The 18,970-nt window shown below is 45.4% G+C and overlaps 2 protein-coding genes across 9 annotated transcripts; one reads left to right on the top strand and one right to left on the bottom strand.

The window, feature by feature from the left end:
- Positions 1–795: 795 nt before the first annotated feature.
- Positions 796–2,645, bottom strand: LOC144614593 (uncharacterized). Its single transcript, XM_081791438.1, has 2 exons — positions 1,437–2,645; positions 796–925 (listed from the first exon to the last, which is right to left on the bottom strand). Exons 1-2 carry the CDS (start codon positions 2,414–2,416, stop codon positions 892–894), a joined length of 1,014 nt encoding a protein of 337 aa, XP_081647564.1. The 5' UTR covers positions 2,417–2,645; the 3' UTR covers positions 796–891.
- ZNF134 (zinc finger protein 134) lies at positions 1,664–8,343 on the top strand. Of its 8 annotated transcripts, none has more exons than XM_078438689.2 (5): positions 1,683–1,773; positions 3,360–3,398; positions 3,779–3,860; positions 5,821–5,920; positions 6,567–8,343. In XM_078438689.2, the coding sequence occupies exons 4-5, from the start codon at positions 5,881–5,883 to the stop codon at positions 7,799–7,801; spliced, it is 1,275 nt and encodes a 424-aa protein (XP_078294815.1). In that variant the 5' UTR covers positions 1,683–1,773; positions 3,360–3,398; positions 3,779–3,860; positions 5,821–5,880; the 3' UTR covers positions 7,802–8,343. The 8 variants fall into 8 exon arrangements, with proteins under 8 accessions (XP_078294814.1, XP_078294817.1, XP_078294811.1 ...); XM_078438686.2 differs by lacking the exon at positions 1,683–1,773 and adding an exon at positions 2,685–3,241; XM_078438688.2 differs by lacking the exon at positions 3,360–3,398 and having other exon boundaries at positions 1,664–1,773.
- Positions 8,344–18,970: the final 10,627 nt, after the last annotated feature.

Raw genomic sequence — 18,970 nt, 5'->3', positions numbered from 1 at the left:
TGAGTATATCTGTGAACTACAGAACTATATCAATAGCTTTCAGTAGTTTAAACTATCCATGTTTCTTTTTTTTCTTCCTTTCCTTCCTTTTTTCTTCCCATCCTCCCTTCCTTTCTCCTTCCCTCCTTCCTCGTCTTCCTCCACTCACCCTCCCTCTCCTCTTCTTCTTCCTTTACCATAAATAATCTGTACTCCCAATTCAGACACTGTCCCTGTAATTGCAAGTGAAGTGAAAATTGATGTGGGAAACAAAGGCAAGAGAAAAAAATTAAATTTCCTTACTGTCTACAGCCCATTGACAAGTCCTTGAAACAGGCAGTGACCTTCCACTAGGCACTCAGCTGCCTTGATGTTGACACTTTGCTAAAGTCACAAGGCAATCTTAACATTATCCCAACCTCAAGGATCCTGTGAGGCTACTGTAAGCATTTAGAAACTCCTATAGAAATTTTCTTTATCCCTACCCCCCCAACGTATATGTTGGCAGTCATACTCCAAGCATATGCCTACTGATAACATCTGAAGGGTCTCATGACTGAGATTTTACTAAACAGTAATAAATGTAACAAGGTTTCTAACAGTGGCTAGCCCCTCAGGGCCCTGGAAACATTGTGTATATAATCATCACCTGTCACAACCCCAATGCAGCTCTTTCTGCCCCTGAGTCCTGTTCCTGTGCTTTAATAAAACCACCTTTTTGCACCAAAGACATCTGAAGAATTCTTTCTTGGCCATCAGCTCTGAACCCCAACATTTCCACATCAGAAATCACTTCCTAGCAAAGAAATGAGATCATGCTGTTCCAAATCTTTATTTCTGGGTTCAGTCATTTTCGCACATTTGCTGCCACCAGGACCGCGTCAGCCACCGTCCTGGCACATTGAAAAGCATTTATAATGGTCCTTTCCAGATGGGTGGCATAGTCCTAGAGGGAATCAGTATATCAGCTTTTGGGCTAAGAAGGATCATTTGAATTAAAGGGTGCTGCTGCCTGGGTTGCCCTCCATCAGCACCCCCACCTGCAAGAAAGTGCCTCCCTGGACACAATAACCCTCCTGCCTCCTCCCCAGAGGCAATTTGCAGATCTGACCCCTGACCCCTGACCCAGCCAAAGCACCCAAACTTAAAATTTTCATCTACACGGATTTAAAAACCGGCAAGGAAATGCGAGTGCGCTGAGTGGACTCGAACTGACATTTGATGAGATGTGTCCACGTGGTTTTGTGGCTTTGGGAAATAGCCACAAGAACGTTTCCAAACATTTCTTTGACCTCCGCATAATACACCCAGCTCCTTGTGAGGAGCGAAGCCCCGTTCCATCCTCGGAGCTTCGAGGTACCATTTCCCAGCGCCCCTCGCGGGACCACTGGGCCCCACCCCGGCCAGGAGCGAGTCCGTGGGTGTCTGGGGCCAATTGTTCTGGAGAACCACATTACCCAGAAGCCTCTGCGCCTTGCTTGGTGGCACTCTTTAAAGCGCGCGGAAGGCGACTGGGCGGGACTTCCGGTGTCTTCCCCGCGGCGGACATTTTGTCCGCTCTCGGTGGGCCGCTCGGACTAGAACCTCGGGGTCGCTGGTTCGGCCCGGAGTGACGGAAGCGGGAGGACACGGGAGGAGACTCTGTGCTCGCCGCAGTGAGGCTCGGCGGTGGCAGCGCCCGCGAAGGCTCCGCTGCCCGCGACGGCGGCGCGCGGGTCCCGACCTGGGACTCCTCACGGCCCCGTATGGTCCTCCAGATTGTGATGGCGGCCGCGGTTGGTGGATCCGGCCTAGGTGGGTACTTTGTTCCCCGGACCTTGACGCGTTTCGTCCCTGCGCTCGGAATCACAAAGCCTCGAACGAAGGGTGTCAGTTGAGGCGGTTGCGGCCCCGCCTCCAGTGCTCTGGGCCGCGGGGGCCCGCTGTGGGAGGAGCCCCCGTTTGTCACCGCCGTCGAAGTGGTCCTGGCCGAGCGACCGGCGCGCGCAGAGGCTCGGAGGGGCGATGAGCCGCGAGGGCCGGGGAAAGTGGGGCCGTCATGTTTGCGGGGGGGGGGGGGGGGGGTAGCGGGCGAGCGGAAGCCTTGCGTGGACTGGCCGGGGGAGCCGCGGAGCAGCGTGAGGCGATCTGGGCTCCGGGGGGCGGGACGAGCCCGGGGGCGGGGCGGGGGGCCGGTGAGGAGCCTCGGACTCCGGGAGTGTTGTGGCGGCTGGAGAGGTTGCAGGTGGAGACGTGGTTGGCAGGGTTTCCTCAGCGTCGGATGTCGGATGACGGCTGCTCTGGAAGTAGGAGTCAGGGGCTGTCCCAGGTCCGTGTCCGGTTTTTCTCCCCGGAGGTCCGAGAGAGTGCGGCAGAGAGCTGCCCCGCAGGAGTCGGGAGTTGCGCTCGGGACGTGGCAAAGCCGAGGCGCCTCGCAGGGGAGGTGTCCCACGGGCATCTGGGGAGGGGGCTGGGGTGGAGACCACTGAGGGATGAGGCCTCGGGTCGGGAGGCCAGATTCGGGGGAAGAAGATTCAGGATGTGTTTGTCGTGTGTGGTCCTTGGGGTGAGAGATCGGAGGGCAGGGAGGAGGGGGTGGACGCCCTCATTCCCTCCAGGGAGAGTCCCTGCTGGAGGAGGAGAGGGCCGGAGGGTGTGAGGAGCCTGGCCTGGGATGCAGGGGCAGGTGAGAGGCGCTCCAGATTGGCCGGCGTGTGGACCCAGCAAAGGTTCTGCGCGTGGAGCAGGGGAGAGTCAGCCGGGCGGGGGGGAGCCGCCGTAGCCCAGTCCAGGGCGCTGGTGCACCAGCTCCCCAGCTGTTCAGGTAAGGAGAGGCTGTGGACGTCTTAGAGGGGCGGCCCGCAGACTCCGCAGAGGAGGGTATACCAGTAGGCCGGTTTGGTGAAGGGACACGGGTACACCCGGCTCGCAGGAGCAAGTGGGCGAAGATTAACGTGTGTAGCTGTAAGTGTATACTGATGCCCAGTGACGGGTCAAAGCGCCTGCCTCTGTCTGATTATGATGGAAAGTCTTAAGTATCACGTTTTCTGAGAAGCTGAAAAAGAAATCCCCAATTTAAAAATCCCATCACTTCATTTGCACCAAAACCATTTGGATAAAAAGCCAATTCAGAGATCTTTGATCTGTGTTAACGTGTGTGACCCAAACAGCAGCCCTGTTTAGGTGGGTACCACTACTGTCTGCTTTACCGGTGAGGACGTGGTGACACCGGTCTTTGTTCGCACAGCTGGGCGGAGGCGGCACTAAGGTCTTAGTATCTGAGGTGAGACATTCAGAAATCGTGGGTGCGGAAGGGCAGGGCAGGGGTTACAGGGGTTCAGTCCGTGGTGCCCCATGTGGTGGCCTGCCGTCCTCAGCCCCCTCTTCCCTCTTACTGCCAGGTTGCTTTGAGGGTGGGAGCACTTAGGATCTCTGCATAGGTGAGTCCTCGGTCCTCAGTCAGTGCACTTGCCCACGGTCTTGGTAACCCAGTATGGCAAATGCTGGTGTCTTAGCAATGTTCACCTCCCTTGTATTTGCCTTTGGGTGTGGGGATGCTGGTGTCACTAACGGTCTGTACCTTGAATTTGGTGCAGTGGGATGAAGTGTGGAACTGTGTCCAGGTATAGGAACAAGCTTGGGCAAAAACATCCCTGGAGGCTGAACTGCGAGTGCTCAGGGAGCCTCAGGTCTCCGTTATGTTTGGTGTGATCAGCGAGCAGGGGACAGAATTCAGCTCTGGAACAGCAGCCTGTGGAGCTGGGCTGGTGGGAGCCATGGAAGGTTTAGAGCAGAGGAGTGATCCGATTGGTCTTCACAGGCTTTCTCTGGCTGCACAGTGAAGAAGATTGGGGTGAGGAAAGAAGACTGTTGATGGCTGGACCAGATTGGTGGTTCTGGAGGTGAGGGACGGGTGCTGGATTCTGGGTTTGTTTTTTGTGTCTCTTTAAGTAGGGCCAACCGGACTTTCTGATGTGGATGGTGAGAGAAAGGAGAGGACTCAGGGATGACCTGACAGCTCCCACAGTTTTTGGCGTGAGAAGGTATAAGGATGGAAAAATTCTCAATTGAGACAGCGAAGTTGGTGGTGGGAGTAACTTCCGGAAATAATATCAGGAGTTGGGCTTTGACCACGTTGAGTCTGTAGCGTCTAAAGACATCTGAGTGGAGGTTTCAGGTAGGCAGCTGGATGCACACGTTTGGATTTCACAGGAGGGATCCAAGTCCACAAAGTGGCAGCCAGTATATGGATTAGAGTAGAGCTGTGTGTCAGATTTATAGACAGAATCTTTTTGTCACAGTGGCAGTACCATTAAGGGTCTGGAGGGGGGTGGACACGGCAGAGAGGGAGTCACTTAAGAGACAAAGGGAGTGTAGTGTCCATGGTGGGGGAGATAATAGGGTCTGGCGGGGTGCGGGGAGTCTTCCAGAGAGGGGAGACATGAGATGAGTGCTGGGGCGTAGCAGTAACAGAGATGAGATGAAAGTGAGGCCAAAGCAGGCACCCGTTTCCTTTGCTGGGTGCTCCCCAGGCTTTCGTGGTGACCTGTAGTGGGACCTAGGGAGTTTCTGCCAAGCGCAGAGGTAGATTAGCTCAGAGGCTGATTGGGTCAGCTGGCAGAGTGACTGTGCTTGGGGTACAAGGCCGGTGGGTGCGGACTCTGAATGATAACGTAGTGTCAAGTGTTAAGTCCGACTGATGAGGATGTGGCATCCTCGGTATGTGACGGCAAAGTGGGAAGGGGCTGGGCTTATCTGATGTCTGTATGTGGTTCCGGATTGCTGAAATTGAATCAAAGAATAGCGCCAGGAAGGGAGCATTTAAAAGCTGGGTTTAGAGATACACGGCACTGGGAACCATCAGCTGGAGCCAGATGTGATCTTGGCTGCAATAACCAAGAATTCTGTGGATGCCGTGTGCACATTTGCACGTGGGAGGTACCTGTGTTGTGGGTATCCATAGACCTGAGGGAGGTGTGGTCTAAAGAGTGATGTGTACTGGAGATGGAATCTGAGTTCATAGCCTGGGGGCTTTAGAGGAGAATTCTGAGCTCACATTTGTATGTAAGAGGCGTGATCTCCGGACCAGGGGAACTGGCTGGCAGAAGTGTCTGTTTGTCCCCCACCTGTTGTTCTGGGCTGGACAAAATGATTACTAGGAAATGAGGAACGAGTGAGCCGGCACCGATCACACAAGGGCCTGGTCTCCTGTCTGAGTTGGGGAGCTGAGGAGGGAAGTGAAGGTGTGGTGGATAGACCAGGAGTCCTGGGGAGAGCTGCTGCCCCCGTGTTCAGTTATTGATGTCAGTCAGGGTCATGTGACTTTGAAGGATGCGCTTGTGTGTTTCTCTTGGGAAGAGTGGCCCAGAGACTTGAGTCACACGGTCTTCCTGGGTAAGGCCCCACACACCCCAGTTTTCTGGGCCGTGCTCTACTCTTTTCCCTCAGAGGTTGCCATTTTCTTCCCAAAGCTGCTGTGGGCACTGCCATTTTCCCTCAGTAACACAGGTTTTCTGGGTGCCAGGGTTCAGCTGTGTGAACTGCCTCCTTCAGTCCCTGTGGTCAGTCCCGTGGACTACCCTGCTTGCCGTTTTCCTGGCTGTATGTGGCTCTGTCCACATTTGTGATAACCTCTGTGCTCCAGATTCTACCCTTTCCTATAATTGGCATTTCCTTGGGCCTACCTGTGTCATGAATTGTCATCATGGCCACTGCCTGTGGGGCCCATGGTGCTGATCTGCAAGACATTTCTGGTGTTCATTTTGCAATATTTAATTGTCCTTTAATCTCTTGTGGGCAGGCTGCTCTGGGCCACTGCTTTCCTACTTGCCCTGTCTTTCCTCTACGACTTGTTTCTTCCAGACTTTTTGTGGTTGCTGAACATAGCAGGGGAAAGAACTCTGAGTGCCTGACTGAGAGGTCATGACTCTAGCCATGGCTGGAGGGACGTGGACAGGCCCTGGTGAGTGGGAGCGTGGGGAGGGAGCTTCAGGGCTGGCTTCAAATAGCACCAGAAACCTGTCCTGGGCACCACTCCTGTTTGGTGCCCAGGTTATAAACCACACCTATTTCTATCTTTTTCTCCTCGTTCTGGACACTTATTTATATCGTTTCTGTCCAGACCTCCAACCCAGGGCTGTCCACGCCCACTCACCAGTGCTCTCTGCTGCTCTTTCTGCAGTGCCGTCCTGTGTTGGACAATGCTGATGTGTCTGATGTGTCTGAGACACACATCTGTTCTTAAATTGTTTTTGAACACAAGTTGCTCATTTTAAATCAGATTTTCCTGGGCCTAGACATACATTTCTGTGTAGTGCCCACCAATAGCTAAGGCCCTTCAAAAGTCATCTGCAGAGGAGTAAATTGGATATCCTACTTGCTGGTTCTCCCTGACCTACACCCCGTCCTTGGGTCTTTGTCCCTTGTGAAGGCTTCCTCATTCTGTGACCCTTTGAGGCCCAGCATTGCACAGCAGCTTTTTCTTTAACCTGATCCCACATCTGCTGTCCTACCGACACCCCCGTGGGGTAAATACTAGACACGTTTGTGATGGGGTTGCCCCTTCTCCAAAGTCCCCATTCACTTAAAGAGCATTTTTCTGCCCGCAGGTTATTGGTGCGCGGCGAAAGATGAAGAGGCACCTTCTGAGCAGACCGTTTCTTTAGGAGTCTCCCATGATAGCATTTCCAAGGCAGGTTCATCAACCCAGATGGCTCACCCTTGTGACATTTGTGGCCCCATCGTGAAAGACCTCTTACACCTGCATGAACACCAGGAAATATGCCAAGGACTGAAACCTTACACCTGCGGGGCGTGTGGGAGACAGTTCTTGTTCAGTGCAAACTTTCACCAGCATCAGAAGCAGTACAGTGTAGAGAAACCTGTCAGAAGAGACAGAGGCAAGACCTCATCTGGGAAGAACTGTAGGGTTTGTGAAGAACCTCACCTGTCGGGAAAGCCCTTTCTGTGTGAGGAGCAGTGGAGCCTCCAGGCCAGTCTGGGCAGTCACCAGCGACAGGCCACCCACAGCAAGAGGAAGAGGAGGACTGGGAGCGGGGAGGCCTCTCACAGCGGACAGATGCAGTACAGCTGCAGCGAATGCGGGAAGGCCTTCAACCGCAAAGACACGCTTGTCCAGCACCAGAGAATCCACACCGGAGAAAGGCCCTACGAGTGCGGCGAATGCGGGAAGGCCTTCAGCCGCAAAGCCACACTTATCCAGCACCAGAGAATCCACACCGGAGAAAGGCCTTACGAGTGCAAAGAATGTGGGAAAGCCTTTAGCCGCAAAGACAATCTTACTCAGCACAAAAGAATTCACACCGGAGAAATGCCTTACAAGTGTAGCGAGTGTGGAAAATACTTTAGCCATCACTCCAACCTCATCGTACACCAGAGAGTTCACAATGGAGCGAGGCCTTATAAGTGTAACAACTGTGGGAAAGTCTTCAGACACAAATCCACACTTGTTCAGCATGAGAGCATCCATACTGGAGAAAACCCTTACGTTTGCAGTGATTGTGGGAAATCCTTTGGCCACAAGTACACCCTCATTAAACACCAGAGAATTCACACTGAGGCAAGGCCTTTTGAGTGCATCGACTGTGGGAAATTCTTTAGTAGAAGCTCTGACTTTATTGCACACCAGAGAGTTCACACAGGGGAAAGGCCATTTGTGTGCAGCAAATGTGGGAAAGATTTCATCAGAACATCCCACCTTGTTAGGCACCAAAAAGTTCACACTGGAGAAAGGCCATACGAGTGCAACGAATGTGGGAAAGCCTATAGTTTAAGCTCCCACCTCATTCGGCACCAGAAGGTTCACACTGCAGGACGGCTTTAGGAGTGCTTTCGACACAACAGGACTTGTGTGGAGAGGGGCTTTGTGATTGCCCTTGGAGAGGAAGACACCAGTCAGATGTTGAACCTCATGTATCTGAACATTAGCACTGGGGAGAGACCTTAAGGATGCCAGGTACAGGGACACTTTCATGGGTTGCGTTGCACTTGCAGACCTGCTCAGGTTCCTTGCCAAATTTGCCACCCAATGTCTGTGGCAGAAACCATCTCAGTTCTACCAGCTTCGTTTCTGTATGTCCTCAGGGACACCTCCAGTCTCTGGAGGAAATTATGAGAATCCTGAATTGAATGGGGTTCCTCATTCCCTCCCCACTGACTGGTAAAGGTGTGGACCTCACCCATCTTTAGCCAAGAGGACCTGAGCTGTGTTCTGGAGGCTTACAGAAGAGCTTTACTTTCTTCATGGACATTGTTGGCCTCATGTGATACATGTGACACATTTTTCTCCGAGTCACCCCACCTGGAGAACCACTTGTCTTCTGTTGCTCTGGTCTCTGTGATAATAAAGACATTATTTAAACCATCGTTAATCTTGGACGTTCTTTTTACTGTTTGGATTGGTTTGCAGACACTAGGCCCTGCCAAACGGAAGCGGTAAACGGTGCTTGTGGGGGCCTCCAGCTTCAGGTACCTCAAGTGGAAGAGCAGGCTGGCACAGAACCACTCTCAGTCCAGTTCTGGTGTTGCTGACACAAGCTTTTTAGGTGAGAGGTCAGGGGTTTGTGGGCCTGATTTTGTCTGGATTTCAGCGTAATTTGAGGGTGGTGTTGAGGAAGGTTGGGGCAGCCTTCACGGTGTTTGGGAGCAGCGTGGATTGAATGTGTCTTATTTCCAGCATAGGTGCCACGTTTCCCAGCACTGTTAGGGGAAGCTGTTTCTGAGGACCTGCCAAGTTCCCGCTGCCCTGAAGGTCAGAATCTGATCTGCTGCCCAAGTCTCTGGCTGCGAGACCTACCATCCCAGGAAGGAAACAAAAATAAATTTCGCCCTGGGTGTGAATAATTGGAATTGCGGAGACTGCAGCAAGTGGGAGTGGATGTGCCCGTTTTAAAAACGTCCACAAACATTCCAATCACTGTGACTGTATGAGATCGGGATGCGTGGAAATTCTTAGGATCTCCAGGGCTGTGTCACTCTCTGACCAAGGTCAGTGGCAGAGCAAAGAATGTAAAGTTTACCTTGATACTTGTACCTCCCTGGCTCTTTACCCAGTGTCTTTGCCGCATGGGCAAGAACTGGCACAGACATTGTGGTCCAAAGTTGTAGTTTTTGTGACCAGCCAGAGCTTCTGGGGACTCCCTTGCAAACAGCCTTCACTGCTTGCCAGTTTTCCTTAGTGCTGAGGAAGAGGCTCTCTTCACAGGGCATTTGGAGAGGGAGGGTAGAGTCACTATATTGGTGCTCGATCTGGTGTTCCAGTAGAAGCACAAGACCCGGATGTTAGTGGAATCATTTTTTATAGTTTCATTGAGGTGTAGTCCACATGCAGTATACTGCACATACTTAAAGCGTACCGTTTGGTAAGCCTTAACATATGCACAAACCTGAGGATCACCCAGCCATGTTCTTGGACATACGTACCCCCCAGAGTTACCTCATGCCCCTTCCTAATACTTCCCGTGTCTTCCCTAGGCAACCGTTGATTTACTTCCAGTATGGATAAATGTGTCTTTTCTAGATTCTTCTTTATAGTGGAACCTTAGAAGTTTGTTATCATCTGCTGTCTTCCATGCAGCCTTATTTTAAGAATCACTCCTGTTGTGTGTATAAATAGCTCGTTCTCTTCGTTGCTGAGTAATGCTCTGATGGGATATACTGCAGTTTATCCCTTTATCTTAATTGCCTTTTGTTTTTTCCCCCCAAATTCTGAGTATTCAAAACAAAGCTCCTGCAAATGTTAATATAAAGTCTTTATACGGACATTTTGAGCTGAGGAAATTTCTAAACAAAGTGTTGAATGTGCGGCCTTGTCTCTTACCATTTATGGTAAAATGTAATAGGGAAGAGATAAATGTAGGGAAGAACTATTAAACAGAAAAGACCCAAGATTGGATGATTTGGGAAATTCTTATCCTGTCTTAGTTGCAAAAGACATTGAAAGGAAGTGATTCATGGTGAGAAAAGCATGTTCTGGAGAACTAGCCACAGGTGTTGCTGTACAACCTTTTGTAAGATCTCAGCAAGATCAGAAGAACAGTATGCGGGCACATGACATTTCTTTGAAGAGATTGTGACTAAGCAGGCCCCTCTGCAACCCGAGAGCACCTAAGAAGCTTAAAGGCATCCCACGGCCAGCTCAGCAAAAGTCAAAAATAGATAACGGGATCATTCAGGGGGGAAGTCTGTGGACCAACCTCTTGTGTAATGGAGTCAATCTCTGGTAGATCCAGAAGAGCCACAAAGCTCTCAAGAAATTCATTCTAGGGGCGCCTGGGTGGCGCAGTCGGTTAAGCGTCCGACTTCAGCCAGGTCACGATCTCGCGGTCCGTGAGTTCGAGCCCCGCGTCAGGCTCTGGGCTGATGGCTCGGAGCCTGGAGCCTGTTTCCGATTCTGTGTCTTCCTCTCTCTCTGCCCCTCCCCCGTTCATGCTCTGTCTCTCTCTGTCCCAAAAATAAATAAAAAAAAAAAAAATAAAAAAACGTTGAAAAAAAAAAAAGAAATTCATTCTAGTAGAAATAACGTGGGATCTCAAAGGGACAGAGTACAAAATTAGGACTTCCAATATTCTACACACATGAAACTGGCTAAGCAAATTTCTAAACTGTAAACCTTTGTTACCTGTGATGGGAAAGGAGGACTCCGAGGGCAGAGTAGAACCCAGGGTGGGGAGCTGTGAGCCCAGTGGCCAGAGGCCTGAACCACAGAATATATTCCCAGGCCTTGGTACCTAATGTAGTTTGCTAAACTTGATTTCAAATTTTCTTGGGACTTGTGGCTTTTACTTATTTTTTCATTGTCTCCCGTTTTGAAACAATGCGTATACTGTTATCCTAGGTCCATTCCACCATTTTATTTTTGGAGCAGTTACCTTGTTTTCTAATTTTACAGATCCACAGATGGAGAGGATTTGAGCCCCGGGGTGGATTATATCCAAACCCTCACCATACCTGATTTAGACAATTTAGATGATGAGATTTGGGTGTTAGACTTGATACTGTAATAGAATGAGACTTTTTGTGATCTTGGGATGGGCATAATATATTTTGCAAGTAGGACACATAATGAATCTGAGGACCAGACAGTGAACTGTAGTGGATGGAATCACTGCTCCCCAAAATGTCCATGCCCTAATCCCCAGAACCTGGGAATGTTCCTGCAGATGGCCAATGGGACTTCGCGTGTGTAATGTAATGCAGTTTTTGGTGAGACTTGACCAGGTGGGCTCAATGTAATCACACGAGTCTTTGAAAATGGAACCTTTCCCAGCTGCAGGGAGACAGAGGCAGACGGAAGAGTCAGGGCTGTATAAGGCCCTTTGACGGCCCATTGCTGGTTCTGAGAAAAAAGCTAGGAGCCAAGTTGAGCATCACACATCTGATAGCCAGCGTCTTCAGTCTTGATTCAGCAAGATCAGGCCAGAGTACTGAGTCACAGAAAGAGCTCTTTGAAGAAATTATATGACTTTGCAGATCTCAACACAACCAGAAAGAACCTTGGACGCTTAGGGATCTGTTCCACAACCACATGGAACTAAATTCTGCCAACAGCCCACACAAGCAGGAATCTGATTTCCCAGAGCCTCCAGAAAGGAACACAACCTGCCAACTTCCAGGCACAGCTGGAGCCCCAGGGCCTGGGGGAGAACCCGGCCAGTGCACTGCATTAGAGGTATGCATGCCAGGGCGGGACTTGCCTGCGGAAAGGCTTTGGTTCAGAGAGGAAGGAAGCCGGAGCCTCTAAGTGCCAAACTGCTGGCTTAGGGGTGGGGTGTCAGGTGGGCACCCTGCCAGAGGCCAGGGAGAGCTCTGGTCTAACTGGCTGTACCTCTCTGGGCTCTCTGGCCTCCAGGTGTACGGCCCTCCACCCCCTCCCCCGCAATCCCTAGCAGTCCAGCTCTGGGGCTCTCCATGTGCCTTATTGGCCCAGCCTGGAAATTCCCCTCTCGCCTAATGGCTTCTTGGCAGCAGCGTTGACTCCTTGGCCCTCCTGCACTTTCGAGACGTGCAGCCCCGGTGGCTGCCCTGGCCCTGTTCTGCACCCTTGGCAGCCTGCTCCCTCCGTGGCCCAGCCTCCAGGCCGGCTCCTGCCCCACTGTCCCCACACGACTCCCACCTTCCCCCTGCGTCCCTAAGGCTGCTTCCCTCACCTGCTCCTGCACCTACTGTCTACTGCACCCCGGTGTCTATAACCCACCTTCTACCACCTGGTCTTGAGTTTGGCTGGGTGCTGTAGGCCCCTGTGCCATCCCTGGCACCTCAAGGTATTAGCTTTTCTCTGCCTCCCGAGCCTGCTGCAAAATCACTCCCTCTCCCTCACCCTATGCCACAGAGGAAACCCTGAAATAAGTGTAGTTCTATTAGATCTGGGTGAGAGGAAGTGGTCCAAAGGATCCAGAAAGTTGTGGACCTCCTCTGGGTGGTGAGATCATTCTGAGGTTTGAGGGAAACCCTGGGGTTTGCAGTACCAATGTGAACAAGAGGGCTGCTTCCCATTCGAGGGGAAGAGGGGCTTTTTCCATCACAGGTGTACCTAAATCAGGGTATTTTACTGGGCACCTATAAGTGGTTCCCTAGGAATAAGTGAAGATCCATCCTCTGGTTAGATACTCAAGTCTTTCCATCAGAAAGACTGTTCTCACATGGTGACAATTTCATTCTCTGATTTTCAGGTGTTTTTCGTTTTTGTTTTTGTTTTTTTCCTGCCTGGCAAAGACTCTCATTTATTTTCTTTCCTGTTTTCTGGTCAATTTCTCTGGTCTTTGTTTCCGGCTGTTCAGCGAATCTTAAAGAATTCTTCCCGAAATTCAGGGTAGCCACTGGGACACTGCTTCCCAGTAGGGAAACTGGAGTGGAGCCCTCTGATTTCCCTCCCTTAGAGCCTGGAGACAAAAATCAGGGTACAAGACTAATGTGACTAGAATTTAGTTATGAAAGGGTAGGAGCTAGAGTTGGGAGGTACAGGGAAAGAGGAGAGGCAAAGAATTGAGGAGAGATCCACTGAAACTGTTGACCGTGTCCAGATCTATACAAGTGCAAGAGTAAACTATGTGAGGTTTAGGAAAGCACCCCTAGAAGGCAGTATACTGAATAATTCTTGCAGCTCCTGGAGGGCTGGGAATCATTTATGTTCTCATCTGCCAGCATGGAAACATCCATTATACAGTGTACAGAACAACAGGTAGAATCCTCAGAAGTATATCACCTAGATAGTGAGACTTAGTTAAACACAGACTAAATTTTGCTCTGGACTCACACTGAAAAGAATTAAAAGCAAACATTCGAAGGAAAAACAGCTACCAAGTACTTTTAGTGAAAGCCATGACAAAATCTGAGACTATTTAAAGGGACACAAGCAAATGCAACACTTGCCAATGTAACGTTTATCTTGTCTGGCACCCAGTAAATTTATCATGCACACAAAGGAGCAGGAATGTAAGACATATAGCGTATTAGCATAAGAAGAAAATAGAAACAAACACCAAAAGTGACTGAAATGATAAAACTAGACAAATATGTTAAAGAGCTTTTATAAATATACTGCATTTGTTGTTGGAAGCATAGGAAAACCAATAACTTGATTAAAAGAGAAATAGATTAAAAACATACAAAAATAGATCTATGTGGAATTTATGGGGAATATATCTAACAAAAAATACATACACTGCATGGTATGAAAATCAGATAAGATATTGAAGAAGAAAAGATCAGTGAGTTTAAAGATGTAGTTATAGAAATTATGCAAAATGAACCACATAGAAAGGAAAAAAATGAACAAACAGCAAAAGTGACTTGTAGAAAAATATCAGGTGGTCTAATACACTATATTTGGTATACTAGAAGCAAGAGCATACCAGGGAGGGAAGGAAGGAAGGGAGGAAGGAAGGGAGGAAGGAAGGAGGGAGGGGGTGGGGGGGGCGGAGAGAGAGAGAGAGAGAGAGAGAGAGAGAGAGAGAGAAACGAAGGGAGGAAGGAAGGAAAGGAAAAAAAACAAACAAACTGAGTCATGCCTCTATAAAACTAAAAAACCAGAGACTGGTTTTTATGCCAGTACCACACTGTTTTAATTACTACCACTTTGTAGTATAACTTGAAATCTGGAATTGTGATGCCTCCAGTTTTGTTTTTCAAGATTGCTTTGGCTATGCAAGGTCTTTTGTGGGTCCATACAAATTTTAGGATTGTTTGTTCTAGCTCTGTGAAAAATGTTATTGGTATTTTGATAGGGATTGCAGTAAATGTGTAGGTTGCTTTGGGTAGTATAGTCATTTTAACAATATTTGTTCTTTTGATAGGGATTGCAGTAATGTGTAGATTGCTTTGGGTAGTGTAGACATTTTAACAATATTTGTTCTTCTAACCCACAAGCATGGAATATCTTTACATTTCTTTTCATCATCTTGAATTTCTTTCATCAGTGTTTTATAGTTTTCAGAGTACAGATCTTTCACCTGTTTGGTTAGGTTTATTCCTAGATATATTATTGGTTCCGGTGCAATTGTAAATGGTATTGTTTTCTTAATTTCACTTTTTGCTGTTTTATTATTAGTGTATAGGAATGCAGCAGATTGCTGTACATTGATTTTGTATCCTGCAACTTTACTGAATTTATTTTTCAGCTCTAGTAGTTTTTTGGTGGAGTCTTTAAGGTTTTGTATATACAGTATCATGTCATCTGCAAATAGTGGAAGTTTTACTTCTTCCTTACCAATTTGGATATCTTTTATTTATTTTTGTTGTCTGATTGTTGTGCCTAGGACTTCTAGGACTATGTTGAATAAAAGTGGTGAAAGTGGACATCCCTGTCTTGTTCCTGACTTTAGGGGAAAATCTCTCAGTTTTTCACCATTGAGTACAATGTTGTCTGTGGTTTTTTTCCATATAAGGCTTTTATTATGTTGAGATATGTTCCCTGTAGATCTACTTTACAGAGGGTTTTTTTTTTTTTTAAATCATCAGTGGATGTTGTAGTTTGTCAGATATTTTTTCTGCATTTATTGAGATGATCACATGGTTTTTATTCTTCCTCTTATTGATGTGACATACCACGTTGATTGTTTTGTGAATATTGAACCACCCTTGCATCCCAGGAATAAATCCAACTTGATCATGGTGTGTGCTTTTTAAAAATATATTGTTGGATTTGGTTTGCTAATATTTTGTTGAAGATTTTTGCATCTATGTTTATGAGAAATATTGGTCTGTAGTTCTCTCTTTCTCTTTTTTTTGTGGCATCTTTATCTGGCTTTGGTATCAGGGTGATACTGGCTTCATAGAATGAATTTGGAATTTTTCCTTCTTGTATTTATTGGAATCATTTGAGAAGAATGGGTATTAATTCCTCTTTAAATGTTTGATAGAATTCACCTGTGAAGCCATCTCTCCTAGGCAGCATATAGATGGGTCTTGTTTTTTTATCCACTCCGTCACCCTATGTCTTTTGATTGGAGCATTTAGTCCATTCACATTCAAAGTAATTATTGATAGATATATATTTATTGCTATTTTGTTACTTGTTTTGTGGTTGTTCCTATAGATTTTCTCTGATCCTTTCTTTTCTTGCTCTTTCATGGTTTGTTGGCTTTCTTTAGGGATATACTTGGAATTCTTTATTCTTTGCATATTACTGCTTTTGATTTGTGGTTACCATTAGATTGGTGTAAAACATCTTATTCATATAGCAGTCTATATTAAGCTGATAATCACTTAAACCATTCTTTACTCCTCTCCTCATATTTTGGGTATATCAGCTCATATTTTGCATCCTTTTATTTTATAGATCCGTGGACTGATTTTTACAGAAATATTTATTTTTACTGCTTTTGTGTTAAAAAAATACTCTTATTTTTTACTCTTCATACTCTTATTTATGGTCTTTCCTTCCACTCAGAGTCCCTTTAAAATTGCTTGTAGGTCTAGTTTAGAGGTTATGATCTTTGGTTTTTGTTTAAACTCTTTATCTCTCCTTCTATTCTAAATGATAGTTTTGCTGGATAGAGTATTCTTGGCTTAGATTTTTCCCTTTCAGCACTTTGAATATATCATGCCACTCCCTTCTAGCCTATGAAGTTTCTGCTGAAAAATCCTCTGATAGCTTTATTGGATTTCCCTTGCACGTAACTATCTTCTTTTCTGACTGCTTTAAAAATTTTTTTTCTTTATTGCTACTGGTGACAAAACACAAGAAACAACAGGCATTGACAAGGATGTGGAGAAAAAGGAACACTCCTGCACTGCTGGTGGGAATGCAAATTGGTGCAGCTACTGTGGAAAGCAGTGTGAAGTTCCTCAAAAAATGAAAAATAGAACTACTGTAAAATCCAGGAATCACACTACTGGATGAAAGAGTACACTTATCATGATGAAAAAAATTCAATGATTAAAAAATATATCCGAAGCTAGGAAGAGGCAAGGAAGGAATCTTCCCCAGAGCTTTCAGAAGAAACATGGCCTTACTAACATCTTGATTTCAGGCTTCTAGCCTCCAGAACAGTGATAGAATAAATTGCTGTGATAGAATAAATTCTAGCCTCCAGAACTGTGGTAGAATAAATTGATGAACTTGTTTCATCAACCGTAGGAAACTAACACATCAACCAACTTGGTCTAATTGATATTTAGAGAGTCTTTCTCCAACAACAGCAGAACATATTTTAAGGTCCACAAAGGATGTTCATCAAAATAGACCATAGCCCATAAAATAAATGTCAATAAATGTAGAATGATTAAAATCATGAAACTATATACTCTGACCATAAGGGAATTCAACCAAGACTTCATAAAAGAATACTCTGAAAAAAGCCCCCACATATCTGGAAATTAAAGAAAATATTGATAAACGATGTTTGGGTCAAAAAAGAAACCACAAGAAAAAGTAGATAATATTTTGAACCAGGTGAAATGAAACCCAATATTTCAAGATTTACTATCACTGAGATTAGAAGAAAATGTGTATATATATATATATATATATATATATATATATATATATATTTTTTTTTTTTTTTTTTTTTTTTTTTTTCAGTGCAAAAATGTGGTCTTATTAAAGCACAGGGACAGGATCCATGGGCAGAAAGCTGCATTGGGTTTGTGAAGAACAACTGATCAAGTACTCATTTTGTAAATTAAAAAGATAAGTAAATACTTTCAACATTTAAGTTAGGACACTGTAAATATAAAACAAAAACAAAGTAGACAAAATAAATATCAAAGAGCAGAAGTTAATAAAAATAGATGATAAAAATAGAGAAAATCAATGAACCCCAAAGCTGTCATTTAACTAGATCAATGTAGTTGATAGATCTCTGTGTAGATTGTTAAGAAAAAAAAAAAAAAAAAAAAAAAAGACAAATTACCAATATAAGCAATGAAAGATGGTATAGCACTAGATATATTAGAGATATTAAGAAGATTATACATGATATTTTAAATAACTCCAACAACTCTATGAAAACTAGAAATTGACAAAAAAGAAAAACTTTCTTGAAATACTTCAACTACTCATGGTCACTGAAGAAATGAGTAATCTGAAATGCCCTCTATTATAGACATTGAACTGGTAGTTTTAAATTTTTCCACCATAATTTCATGCCAATATGGCTTCACTAGTGAGTTCTTTTAAATATTTAAGAAATAATTCCAATTCTACTAAAATTATTAAAAAAAAAAAAAAGGATGGAACTCTTCCCAACTAGTTTTATGATTTTAACTTTAACTTGATACCAAAACCAGGTAATACTATGAATAGAAAACTGCTGGGGTGCCTGGGTGGCTCAGTCGGTTAAGCAACCGATTCTTGGTTTTCAGCTCATGTCATGATCTCATGGTTTCATGAGTTCGAGCCCCACTTTGGGCTCCGTGCTGGCAGTGAGTCTGCTTGGGATTCTCTGTCTCCCTCTCTCTCTGCCCCTCCCCCACTTGCACTGTCTCTGTCTCTCAAAATAAATAAATAAAATAAAATTTAAAAACAAAAATAAAAAATACTTGAAAGAAAGCTGCAGACCAACACCATACAGACACTGATGCAAAACATCCTTAAAATTTTAGGAAATAGGATATAATGATGATACATAGATATAAATTACATTACAACTCTTGTGAGGTAATATATATATATATATATATATATATATATATATATATCACTATAGTTGTAATACACACACACACACACACACACACACACACACACATATACACGTGTATATACATATATAAAAATATTTCCTAAGTAAATGGAAACTATCTCTCATAATGTCGATACAATGATCAAAATGAGAAAATTTAATGTTGATCCAATAGTATTATGTGTTTCAAAGATGATATTAAAATGTCAATTATCCTATTTTTTCAAGTGCAGAATGCAATCCACTACCATTAATTATATTTTTTTCTCAAAAAACAGAACAAGATTTTCAGGCATTATTTAAATGATTACTATTATTTACCATGATTATTACTGTGATTATTATTCACATTGCTTACTATGATTAAACATTTCCTAGAGCTGATGAAGAATCAAATGCAAAATTATGAAAGCAAAACAATTCTAATAAAAATCAACAAAGTACACTGAAAGACACACCCATATCACATGGCTCCCCAGTGAAGAGAAAAGGAAGATTGAGAAATAGCCAGGAAGGAAAGATAGATGACCTAAAAAGAAATGTCCTTAAACAGAGAATAAAATTTTAAAAGAAATAATGGAAAATAGGGGAGAATCACAATGTTTTGAAGATGTAGAAATAAAATTACTGGCAACTCAGGGTTGCATATCATTTTAAATAATCCTACAAGAACGGGACCATCATGAAAATATATGCAAATAAACACTCAGCGTCTTACTACCAGCAATGCTATCAAAATGGATTTCTAAATTTGTACTTGAGAAAGAAAAGTTATCCTGGACAAGAATGGGATGTGCAAATGAATAAAAGCATTTGAAATAAAAGCATTCTAAAGCTTTGAAGAGTTTGGGGAAAGGGACTAAATAATT

The sequence above is a fragment of the Panthera onca genome, chromosome E2 (genome assembly GCF_046562875.1).
Source record: "Panthera onca isolate mPanOnc1 chromosome E2, mPanOnc1 haplotype 2, whole genome shotgun sequence".
Taxonomy (NCBI): Eukaryota; Metazoa; Chordata; class Mammalia; order Carnivora; family Felidae; genus Panthera; species Panthera onca.
Note: the sequence above shows the minus strand (reverse complement) of the source record. Positions and strands in the feature narration are given on the sequence as shown.

Coding starts and splice junctions, on each gene's coding strand:
- ZNF134 (XM_078438685.2), top strand. CDS start 1,725: ATGGTCCTCCAGATTGTGATGGCGGCCGCGGTTGGTGGATCCGGCCTA. Junction 1,774..6,566: donor GGTTGGTGGATCCGGCCTAG/GTGGGTACTTTG, acceptor TTCTGCCCGCAG/GTTATTGGTGCGCGGCGAAA.
- LOC144614593 (XM_081791438.1), bottom strand. CDS start 2,416: ATGCCCGTGGGACACCTCCCCTGCGAGGCGCCTCGGCTTTGCCACGTC. Junction 926..1,436: donor CAAGGCGCAGAGGCTTCTGG/GTAATGTGGTTC, acceptor GATTCCCTCTAG/GACTATGCCACCCATCTGGA.